This window comes from Phoxinus phoxinus (genome assembly GCF_949152265.1).
Source record: "Phoxinus phoxinus genome assembly, chromosome: 5".
In the NCBI taxonomy this organism is placed as follows: Eukaryota; Metazoa; Chordata; class Actinopteri; order Cypriniformes; family Leuciscidae; genus Phoxinus; species Phoxinus phoxinus.
This window is the reverse complement of record NC_136880.1, coordinates 14745838-14757906: the sequence shown is the minus strand read 5'-3', so window position 1 is coordinate 14757906 and position 12069 is coordinate 14745838. Positions and strand designations below refer to the sequence as shown.

General features: G+C 37.8%; 1 protein-coding gene across 2 annotated transcripts in view; it reads left to right on the top strand.

The window, feature by feature from the left end:
* The window catches only part of dis3l2 (DIS3 like 3'-5' exoribonuclease 2), a 36076-nt gene extending 24971 nt beyond the window's left edge, over positions 1 to 11105 (top strand). For both annotated transcript variants that reach the window (XM_079612615.1, XM_079612616.1), the window contains exons 18-21: positions 2232 to 2362; positions 2594 to 2698; positions 4994 to 5098; positions 9464 to 11105. In XM_079612615.1, the coding sequence (XP_079468741.1) occupies positions 2232 to 2362; positions 2594 to 2698; positions 4994 to 5098; positions 9464 to 9562 (440 nt within the window). In that variant the 3' untranslated portion in view covers positions 9563 to 11105. The remainder of the gene's footprint in view (positions 1 to 2231; positions 2363 to 2593; positions 2699 to 4993; positions 5099 to 9463) is intronic.
* Positions 11106 to 12069: the final 964 nt, after the last annotated feature.

Here is a 12069-nt window from a genome sequence, read left to right as displayed (position 1 = left end):
TAGTCATCCAGTTTTTTTTATATCAGCTATGCATTCCGTTAATTTTGTGATTTGGTAGGTTTCGTTAGGTTTTGAAGAAATATACAGCTGAGTATTGTCGGCATAACAGTGAAAGCTAATTCCATGTTTCCTAATGATATCTCCTAATGGTAGCATGCACAGAGTGAACAGCAGCGGTCCTAGTACTGAGCCTTGTGGAACTCCATAATGAACTTGTGATCGATAAGACATCTCTTCATTTATTGCTACAAACTGATAACGGTCAGATAAGTATGATTTAAAGGGGTCATATAATGCCATTTTTGTACACGCTAATATGATTATTTAGGGTCTAAATTAAAAGTTTGTAATATACTTTAATTAAAATTTCTCATTAGTATTGTAAGAAAACACTAATTTTACCTGGTCAAAAACAGCTCTGTTTTCAGCATGCCGTTTTAGTGCATATGTCTTTAAATGATAATGAGCTTTGCTCACCCCGCCCCTCTGTTCTGTGGTGCGTTTTTTACACAACACACGTGGAGTGTTGCCTTGACAACAGTTGAGGCTATATTTTTGAGGCAAGATCTTTTTGTGTGAAGTGAACAAATCCCTCACACTCAATTTTTCATAACTCGCCTGTTTGTACTTACCAATAAAAGCATTTGGCGCGAGGTCACAGCGTTTGGGTTTGCGTGCTCACAAGGTTTGCGAAAAGTAAAGGCTACAGGCTTAAACACTCGAGGTTAGAGCCAGGGCAGACGACAGGATGAAGCGTGCAAAGAAAATTAGTGTTTGGGACCATTTCACCAAAAAGAATGACACCGATATAAGTTGCAACTTGTGTGATACAGTGCTTAAATACAGTAGTAGCACATCTATGAGGTATTACTGCAACCGCAAGTCTCTCTTCGGAGCTGTCATTTTATTAAATGAGCCGCGGCAATGTTTCAAATGAGCTTCTAACGCTAGACAAACGCCTTTATTTTCAACGCGATCACCTTGTACCCAAACCATTTTGAAACTAAGGAGCCATTTGTCCTCCGATTACATACAAGCTCCTCGGCGCCGCGTTTGCGGGACTCATGTTTCGAGCTGTAGGGGATTTTAAAAAAGTGATGTGAGTGGAAGGGCGGCGCCGGGTGTGTGTGTGTGTGAGCGGGAGGCAGAGCGTCAAAGAGATGCAACAGAGTTGCGAAATTGCAGGCACGGCTCGAAATGGCTGTTATTTCAAATAGCGTAGCATATTTTAAACTAATCAGTTAACCGGTTTCAACTGGCTAATGAGGCTCGGTGATCGGTCAAGAAATTTTTTAGTTTTCGCCGTCCCTAGTCTCTATATCATGATATCGAGGTGAAAGAGGCTCTATGTGATGGGATTTATCTGACCTTGGTGACGCGAGGCAGCTGGCAGACAGTCGGTTAAGCCAATCTGTCTGCTTCCTGACCTGGGCCCCAATTTGTCATGTTTTGCATTGGTCACATGTGACCAATACTTGCCAGATTTCCCTACAGCTCAATTGATGCTACTTTAAGTCCTAGCATCCATCAATTTTGGACGGGTGCCCTTTCATTTGTAATGTCATTATGGTGCCCTGTTGTCTCCCCTTGTTGATGATGTCCTTCACAGTATTCCATTGCACATCTAACGGTTTCGAAATACTTTTGTGTACCCTTCTCCCGATTGGTAAATCTTTAGCCTTCTCCCGATTGCTAAATCTTTACAAAGATATCCAAACACATCCTTTGTAAAGTCGACCAAGAAGATGCTAATAAAACCCACTGTAATTGAGTCACATATAAGGTTACATGAGTTCTAGTCAACATTTACTAAACACATTTGAAAGTGTAAAATTATATAAAAGTCTCAGTAAAACTAAATTGACCCCATTTACTTTACTTTGACCATTACTAGTATTGTGTTGAACAATTAATCTGTGCAAGTTAATCCACCGAATGAAAAAAATGATCTTTGTAATCTTTAGTCAAAATCTCAAAATGTGCTTCCCCTTTGGAATGGTGTTCCTCTCTGACGGCTTGTGAAGAACATCCTTAACAACTCCTCTCCAATTGTCAGTCTGCTGTGAGCTAGAGATGGCGAGGATGTGCGCTAAAATCAAGCCCCGCCCTCTATTTTTTTTATCTTTCTGTATTGTATTTCATACCGAAATGCACAACTTCTGGTTCATGCAGACTTTAAGTTAAGTGCTGTTTTATCTGGAGCCTCATATTTATATTAACTGTCATTACAGACTGTGGGCCACGTTTGAATCGCTCAGGAGAGGAAGTACACAAACAGTCATCCCACTGCAATGACAGGAAGACTGCTTCAAAGAGAGTTCAAGAGCTGAGCTCTGAACTTTTCTTTGGTGTCTTTGTGAAGGTATGTATCATAGGAAAGATGCTCAAGAGGTCAGGTTTTATTTATAATTTGCACAGCTTGCTCATAGAGTAAAAGTATTCTGTATGTAAATAGTAATAAAGTAAACTGAACAAATTTGAGCAAATACATTTTGCTCTTGATATAATGTTAGCATAGTTGTTATTGATCTGCAAAGGCAGAAATGTTGTTGGCAAGCAAACCATTTATTAATGAGTGTGATGTTGCTGGTAGGAGTGTGGTCCTCTGGATTCAGAAGCTATGGTCATGGGGGTTCTGGACCAGTCCTTTGATGTGCTGGTGCTTCGCTACGGAGTGCAGAAACGAATCTACTGTAATGTACGTATGACTTATTCAACTATTTGTTTTCACAGCTTTTCCTTCTAAATAGTAAACTAGTGAAATTCAGCCATACACCTCCTTTATCATAATCATTTTCACTTATATTTATTACTTATGTATTTGTGAGGTCGTTATTACAATATATTACATTATAGTGTTTAAATTAAACGCATTTGTAAACAAATTATGAATTAATGTACCGTCGTTTGTCGCATTTCTTTTTTATATTCATAATTTTCAGTAAACTGAAAGTAAAGTAAGTACATGTACACTCGTGTGTTGCGACATTACTGTCAACCAATCCTGTCGGATCCAAAGTAGTCAGAACTGCATCTTTTATTTTCAGTCTCTCTGAAAAGTGCGTTGAACTGCTTAAAAACAAATCCGCAGTAAAATAAAGCGAACAAATGACCGAGACGGTGTCTTACAGACACGATCTGTAATTTTGTTTGAAATAAAGTTCATCCACACTTTCTGAATGTTTGGATCATAAGGTTTATGGTTTAAGACATGCTTTTTGTGGGCGTTAAATAATGGTGCAAATACCAGTAAATTGACTATTGCAAACCTTAGTAAATCACCTTGCATTATTCATTTAAATACTATTATTCCAATAATTTTTTGCATCTGAAAAGGTAACTCCTACAGTAAGGTCAGCCGCAAAAATAACCGTCACCGCCTTTTCTGTGCTAATACAACACAAGTTAAGCAACGTGCTTTACAATGTCTCACAGAAAAAAAGGGGGGGAAAAACAAGCTTTCACACAGGCAACACATAAAGATAAAATTGTCCCTGATTAAAAACTAATGGAAACGGATGTATTCCCGTACAGTTGCAGCGTCTCTAATATGTTTCGGCAAACTGTTCCAAAGTTTAGGCGCTGCTACAGCAAAGGTGCAATCTCCTTTTGACTCCAATGTGTCCCAGGAATTTTGAGTAACTTCCGATTCGCTGATCTCTGGTACATCCGGTTAATCCTGACAGTAGTTTTTATTGTCAAAAGAGGGTTTGCACTGGCGCAGGCTGTTAGTAAATCTGCCTCTTAGTGTTAGACTATCATTCACTATCATCATCACTATCATTCACTTTCGTTTTTTCCCCTCTATTCTTCTTCGTGTGAGGCTGTGCGCACCGATAACGGTGTGCGAGTCACGACAACTTCTGCGTTTAAAATCATTTGAATGTGTAAATTGGCAAGACCTAACACGTCCAAATGATGAACTTTCACTCTATGATGGTTAAATTTAGCATACATTTACTAATACATTTACATTACTAATACAAATACATATCACCTTCACACAAGTTAATTTTGCCTGTGGCCAAGTTACTTTTAGATTAAGATTGTATGTTTTCATATTAAGTTGTTTGACCTGTATCCTCTAGGATATGAAAACTGTTTAGGCTTAAAGTGTAAGTTTGCGATTTTCAAACCACTTTGTATTGTTACAATGTAAATGAACAATGTTTACTCTTTCTCCGTGTTACCTGGACTGAGAAATTCATGCTCTTTGAATTCTTGCACCTGGAAACAATACAAGTCAAAACCATCAAGACTAAAAGTTTGTGAAGAAGTATTTCCTACTCGGGCAAGGCAGTATTTTACTCTGGTCAAGCCTGTATTTTACTCTGGTCAAGCCTATTCAATTGTAGTGTAGGAACGGCAGAAGGTCTGGACTCTATCGCAGCTTTCATTGGCCGAGGACGTTGGACTGACATGTAACGCAACCAATCACAGTTTGTTTTGTTCCGCGTCATTTTTAGGGATGTAAAAATGTATCTGTGCGTGAATCTAATATAGTTGTGCAAGTTATAGTGGGAATTTTTAAAAATGAATCATGAACTAACATTTTCTTTACAGGCCAAAATATGTAACCTTTGATTTCTCTTTACAGGCCTAACATTTGAAAATAATAATGTAACAGCAGTATTTTTTAGCAAGGTTGTTGTTTCAGAAACTCTGAAGATATCCTGGCTATGTAATAGTCCCATGATATATTGAGTAATCAACGATGAACTAACAATGAACCACCAACCCCATGATTTTGTTGATTTTTATAATTCAGATGATTCACCTTTCTACCACATAGGCAGCCAAGTTTATTTAAAAAGCCCATTTTGCCAGCTGTGAATAAGCTTTGCCAGCTTTAAATCCATTGAATGTAATGTGGTATGTAGCTGAGCTATAAACCAGCACACTATAAATGGCCACAACAGAAAAAAACATTCATTGCTTTTTAATAATGCATGAAATAATGAATAATAAATAACATGCTCTGTTTCTCTTGAAGTCATTAGAGGGACTAAAGGCGGTCAACTTCCGTAAAGTGGGAAAAAGACCAGAGATGACGCTTTTTTGGGAAACTGGTGACCCAAGCAAGGAGTCCATACAACAGGTGCGCTACTCCATGCAGCTTTCTTCTGTTCTCCTCATTTTCTCAATATCTGTTATATTGGTGGGATTATAATGAGTGCAGTTTCAAACACAATGTTTAAAATTTCAAAATGTTTTAAAAAAAAAACTGTTTAATCGTGAAGATATGCTTTTACATTTATAACTGAAGCAGCAATCCACATAACAATGTTCTAAGTCAAGTCATCTTCATTTATATAGTGCTTTTAACAATGTTGATTGTTTCAAAGCGGCTTTACAGTAATAAACGGATAATTTAAGGTAACAGATTGTTTTGGCTTTATAGCGGTTCTTGAATAATGTTATTTTCCAGCTAAAGTTAGTTTTGATTGATTCACTTCCGTCGCAAGGATCATTAGTTATTAAATCAGAGGCCGCTAAGACGTCACCGTTCTCTCTACACAGACTTCAAACGCGAACCTGTGAGAAATGCTGATGACGCTCACGTGCGCATTAAGAATACATTCTATAGTTATGTGCGTTTGAATATATGTGCGCATGTTTGTAATTCTCTACAAACCAAGCCTAAACAAACTACTTGTCTGGCCTTAAAGTTTTGATACAGAAATGTATCACTTCGAGATAGGTACGCAAAACCAAAATTATCCCGACAACGCTTTATCTGTAGAGTGATAAAGGGATCCTCCATAGGGAGAGGCTAGTTGGCACTTCAGCACTGCGTTGACATCGGGTCCAGGCGAAGGTCCTTCGTCAGATCTGGATACGGCCTGGATCCGACAGGCTGCGGGAAAACCTCGGGATAAACAAAGACACTAAAATTAGCGTAGATGCCATTCTTCTTATGATGTAACGAGTACATCAGGATTTAAGGGAAGTGTTCCCAGTTCCGGCTGACCTAATCTATGCAGCCTGACATTGAGTTATAGAAGTCTATAATGCATTATGTGAATGCAGGTCAAAGAGATGTGTCTTTAATCTAGCTTTGAACTGACAGAGTGTGTCTGCTTCCCGGACAATGGTAGGAAGACTGTTCCAAAGTTTTGGTGCTAAATAGGAAAAGGATCTACCGCCAGTAGTCGATTTTGATATTCTAGGTATTATTAACTGGCCGGAATTTTGAGATCGCAATAGACGTGAAGGACTATAATGCGTTAAGAGCTCGCTCAAGTACTGCGGAGCTAAACCATTTAGTAAATTTATACAATGTTTAATAGGGAGCCAATGCAGTGTTGACATAACGGGGCTAATATGGTCATACTTCCTGGTTCTGGTAAGAACTCGAGCTGCTGCGTTTTGAACTTGTTTGTTAAGCGTACAGGGCAACCACCCAGTAGAGCATTACAATAATCTAGCTTTGAGGTCATGTACGCATGAACTAATATTTCCGCATTTGTCAATGAGAGCATATGGCGTAATTTAGATATATTTTTAAGATTGGAAAAATGCGGTTTTACAGATGCTAGACACGTGACTTTCAAATGAAAGATTGGTATCAAAGAGCACACCCAGGTTCCTAACCGACGACAAGGACTTGACAGAGCAGCCATCAAGTGTTAGACAGTATTCTAGGTTATTACGTGTGGAAGTTTTCTAAACCAATCAGAATCTAGCAACCACATAGCAATACATAAAAACACTCAGAACGTCCTAACAGCCACTTGGCAACACCTAAGAAACTGCCTGGGACACTGTACCATCTGCATATACACTATATGGCAATTTTTGCCCATTCATCCAGTACATTTACATTTATTCATTTAGCAGACGCTTTTATCCAAAGCGACTTACAAATGAGAAACAATAGAAGCAATTAAACTAGCAGTAGGACAACAGTATGTAAGTGCTATAACCCTTCACAGTACAATCCAAGTTTTTTTTTTTTTTGTAGAATAGAAAAGAAAGTGTTAGTGTTAGTAGTACTGGATCAAGTGCTCAAGTGCTGCCGAAAAAGACACGTCTTCAGCAGTTTCTTAAAGATGGCTACAGACTCAGCAGCTCTGGCTGAGTTAGGCAGATCATTCCACCAGCAGGGAACAGTCATGGTGAAGGTCCGAGAGAGAGATTTCGTGCCTCTTTGAGATGGCGCCACCAGTAGAATGTCATGGCAGTGGAAGTTTGAAACTCTTCGGCTATGGAATCAGAAGAGCTTTGGTGAGGTTTATGTACCATGATCTTCAGCACTTGGTGACCCTGCTCTGTGACTATATGTGGTCTTCCACTTTGTGGCTGAGTTGCTGCCATTCAAGTTTCAAGTTTACTTAATTTATAAAGCACATTTAAAACAACCTTGGTTGACCACATTGCTGTACAAGATATATCTAAAATAGATCCATCCCAAAAAATGTAAATCCACTTTCACAAGACATTAAACGCATAAGAGTACAAATAGGTTTTTAAAAGACTTCTAAACTCAGACACTGTGGACGCTGTTTTGATGTATAATGGCAATTTGTTCCATAGCCTGGGTCCAGCTATCGCAAAGGCTCTGTCACCCCTGCATTTCAATCTGGATCTGGGTACTCGCATCAGATAATTGGTCTGTGATCTGAGCAATCTGACTGGTTTGTGTTCCATAACCAGCTTAGTAAGGTATTGAGGAGCGAGATTATTTAATGCTTTATACAGAAATAACAAGACTTTAAATTCAATACGATACTGAACAGGTAGCCAGTGCAATGAACGTAATGTAGGTGTGATGTGATCTCGTTTGCGAATGCCTGTAAGCAAACGGGCAGCTGCATTTTGGACCAGTTGAAGCCGATGGATAGATGAAGCAGGTAGCCCTTGATATAGCGAATTACAGTAATCAAGCCGTGATTAAATAAAATCATGGATTACAATCTCAAAACTGTTCCTTTTTAGGAAAGTTTCGCTAATCTCCAGAGATGGTAAAAACTGGAACTACTGCATTAATTTGTTTGTTCAGTTTTAGACCACTATTCAATATAAAACATAGATTCTTTGCAGCAAACAAACGGTATGAAGTGAGAGAACCCAATTGAAAAAACAGGCCAGCCGCGTGAAAAAAACGTTTTGGTGGACACACGGCCTAAGTGTGTTTTAGAAATCAGGAATGGTGAGAGAACATTGTGCTTGGTACGTATTTTTTGTCTTCAAACCAAACTTGGGTCTCCAGTTTAAATCCCGTCTGGCTAGTGCGCTTCCCATAATGTTCACTCTTTAGGAGAGTAGGTGGTCTTTTGTGGTCTGTGCGAACGCAATCGCCCACATGAGCGTAGGGCTGCTCCATTATGGCAAAAATAATAATCACTGTTATTTTGGTCAATATTGAAATTACGATTATTTAGCACAATTATTGCTGGGTGATATGATCAAAGTCTTATTTCAGGATACGAGAAAGAAACTAATTACAAACAAACCCGACAAAAATACAAATTAAATAAAGTGCTTTAGGTTTTTCAGGAAGATGTACTAACAGTAGTATTCCGATAAGTAATAGCCTGAAACAGAAGTTTATTAAAGTAATCAAATGTAAAATAACACTGCTGTATACATTAAATTAAGATATAACCGACTGTTTTTGAGGATACTTACCAAAACGGCATTTCGGCTATTTGACCGTTTAGGCGCGTATCTGAAGCCCACAGTAACGTTTACTTATGCCCGTTCCCCATCTCGGGGCGCAGGTACAGGAGGCCACCTTGTAAACAGCATCTCTTTCGCAGCTTACTGCACTTTTAATAACACAATTTAATATCAAGCACGTCCCACAGTTTAGCAACCGTAGACTGCATTTTCAACACTCCCTTATTCGGCTGAATGGATGTTAAATTTAGCTTAGGGAGCGCACCGCTGTGAAGGAAAGAGCGCTGACGGAATCGGCAGCGGCACAATAATCGTTTTAGCTTGATTATCTTGTATTCATAATAGCTGGAAAATCGAAATACAATTACCGGTAATCGCACAGCCCTACATGAGCGTCTACACTACGAAAGCATTTTGGTCCAAAGCAGCACATTCAAAACAATATGTATTGAATAAAGCGCTGTATAAACAGGTGACTTGAAAGATGACTTTGTACATGAATTGCGTATTGTATTGTGAGGTAGTCAACAATATTTTCCACTTAAATTACTTAAATATTAAAAGTAATTTGGAACAGGTTGTTTGTCAAATTTGTTATTTGTATAAATTAAAAAGTGTTGTTGCTTTTTTAAGTAATTTGAAACCATTTTAGTGTGGCCAGTGTTTCAGTGACGCTGAATCTCTCCCAGTGCACCAACAAAGTCTGGGTTGACCCTGAGCCAAAACCACTCAAAATATCATAGAAACTGCGTATCAACACCTTAGTTACATCTCGGAACATTGTAGCAATCACATACCATGGTTCTTGCCGTGGATAATGGTGTGTTGTGTTCTTCTGCAGGAGATCTCCATCTTCACCCTGTTGAATGTTCAGCTGAAGGCAGATCGCGTCCCTATGAAATACAGTGCTGTGCTCAAGAGACCCTCAGCACTTGTATGAATTATCCCAACACAATTTTTATTTCCGCAGGTTTATTCTGAACCAAACAGAAGTATCAATGGTGATAAAGGCTTCTCCTCTGCACCTGTAAATCATGAACTCAGTTTTATTTGATTTTATTTGACTTTTATTGGATTTTGTTCTGAAATCTGCCAAATGCACATTTCTTTTAATTTGGGAATGTTAAGTGTTCAAGTTGAAATATTTGAAATATTTTGCTTTAGCCTCAGGAAGTGTTAAGTGAAGGTTTTGTTTTCAGGGATTGTGCCATAAGTTTAAATATCTCTATTTTGAAACAACATGAAGTTCACCCTCATTCAGAGAATAGTTTCCAGAGTGAATTTTAGTTACTATTTCGATGCCAGTGTTTTAACACTTCGACCAGTGTGTGCTTTGTAACATTCAAGCTTCTTTTTTTCTTTTCTTTCTGCCTTAAACCTTTTAGTATATGCAGCCTTTGAATGAAAGATGATCACTTCAGAAATGGCGTTTGTCAACTTTAGAAGTTGCAGATATGTTAATGATTATTTTGTTTTCCCAATGGGAAGCATTGAGCCCTTAACAAACCTACCATTTTATTAAGTGATTTTTGGACTATATATATGCTTGGCTGTGTGATTGCTTTGTTTTGTTGCAAAATACTGGATCTGTTATGTTATTAAATAGGACCTTTGGGTGAATCTTTTGTTAATTATTGATAGATGCTTTTTAATTATTTTCAAGAATTAGTTGTACAGCATCAAAACTGTTGGGACCCACCATTTGAAGAAAACATTTTACTTTACAATCACTCCACTGCTTGCTGCTTATGTATGTAAAGGTACTGCCCAAAATCCCCCCATACACTTGAATACTGTTTTACATACACTGAACGTCTATTTGATGTCTTTAAGAAATGTTTTAAAGTGTCATTTGTCTCATCTTATGCTTTTTATTTAATGTTTTCATATGCTTATTTTTGCACATGTAATTTCAGTGATTGTTTCAGATAGATCAACTATTTACTTATAAACTATTGATCTTGCAAACAATGTCTTCTCTACTGTATAGTGTTAAATGGCACTCTTGAGACCAGTATACAACTCTAAAACTGACAGACTATATAACATGTCAGAAAGACTAGAAAAAGGAATCTGGGCTTAACTTCATTTACCATTAAGCTCAGTTGAAGAATCTCTACAGTTAGCAAGTCATATGATATGACAAAAAAAAAAAAAAAAAAATCAGCATTTTGTTTATTTTACAAGAACTGCTGTGTAAAAGAAGTGGGGGGAAAAAGTTGTCCAGTTTGTAAGGTTGGAACATGCCAGTATCCATGTGTAAAATGTTTGTAAAATCTGCATATGGTATTTAATTAGAGACTTGTGTTGTATGTACTCCGGTAGGGGTTCAATTTGATGTACGTACACATTTGTAACATTGGTCTAAAAATGTAGTCCTGAAATATATATGCAAGTAGAAAAAAACCTGTGGTGTTTGGCAAATGAATATGGTTAAGTGTGATACTGACTGCAAAACTAATAAAAACCACTTCCACAAAGTCTCCACCACCTCCATTTATTTACAGTCACCTTTATTTATATATAGCGCTTTATATAATACAGATTGTTTCAAAATGGCAAAATAATGGTCAATGTGCAAGCAGCTCTGAAAGTCAATCGTGTCGTTGTTCAGCTCTCATCCAATAAGGGGACCTTGGGAGAAACCAGGCTCAGTCTAGGGGTCCGCTGACATTCAGGGCTGCATTGTGGTCATTTCTTGGTGCAGGTCTACCACTGTAGCCACATTTGTCTAATACAAATCTAAACTCATTTGGACATGTACACTATGTGAGTTAATACCTACCTTCCACTGCGATGTGTTGTAACACTAGCTGGGGATATTTAACAATGAGAGGTAATTTGCTGAAATAAGATCCATATCTAATTAATGCAAAAACTTTATTGATGACCAACAAATAATCAGTTTTGAATAAAGTGAACAATTTAAAGTGACAAAAAACGTTATATTGTATTTTAAACTAGATAATGTTGCCATCCACCTACAGTATTTTTTGTGAATTTTGAGATATCACAAGATAGATGGAAATGCAGATGTGCATACATTCTAAAATGTGCACAAAAAAACGTATGTGCTCAATCTAGGCAGATAATGTATTATCCGAAAAGAAGACATGCATAAACTAAGATGGAAACATATTCACCACATAAATTCCTTGAAATCAATTAGAGAGCTCTCTAATCGTAATTGTTTTCATAATTATGATGTGTAATGCTGAGAACATTTTAAGCTATTGCGGTTTGCAATAAATGCAGGTTTACTCGTGTCATTAAGGTAATAATAACCCACAAGTTGGGAGTGTTGTATCCGTGAGATCCGTGATGGTGATAATCTGCTGTTTTCAGTGTGGATCACCTGCAGTCACAGGTTATGTGTTATGGTACGTACAGTTATGCAACGTGTTCTTTAAAAAATATGGCAAATGTTGCACCAGATATGAGTACAAA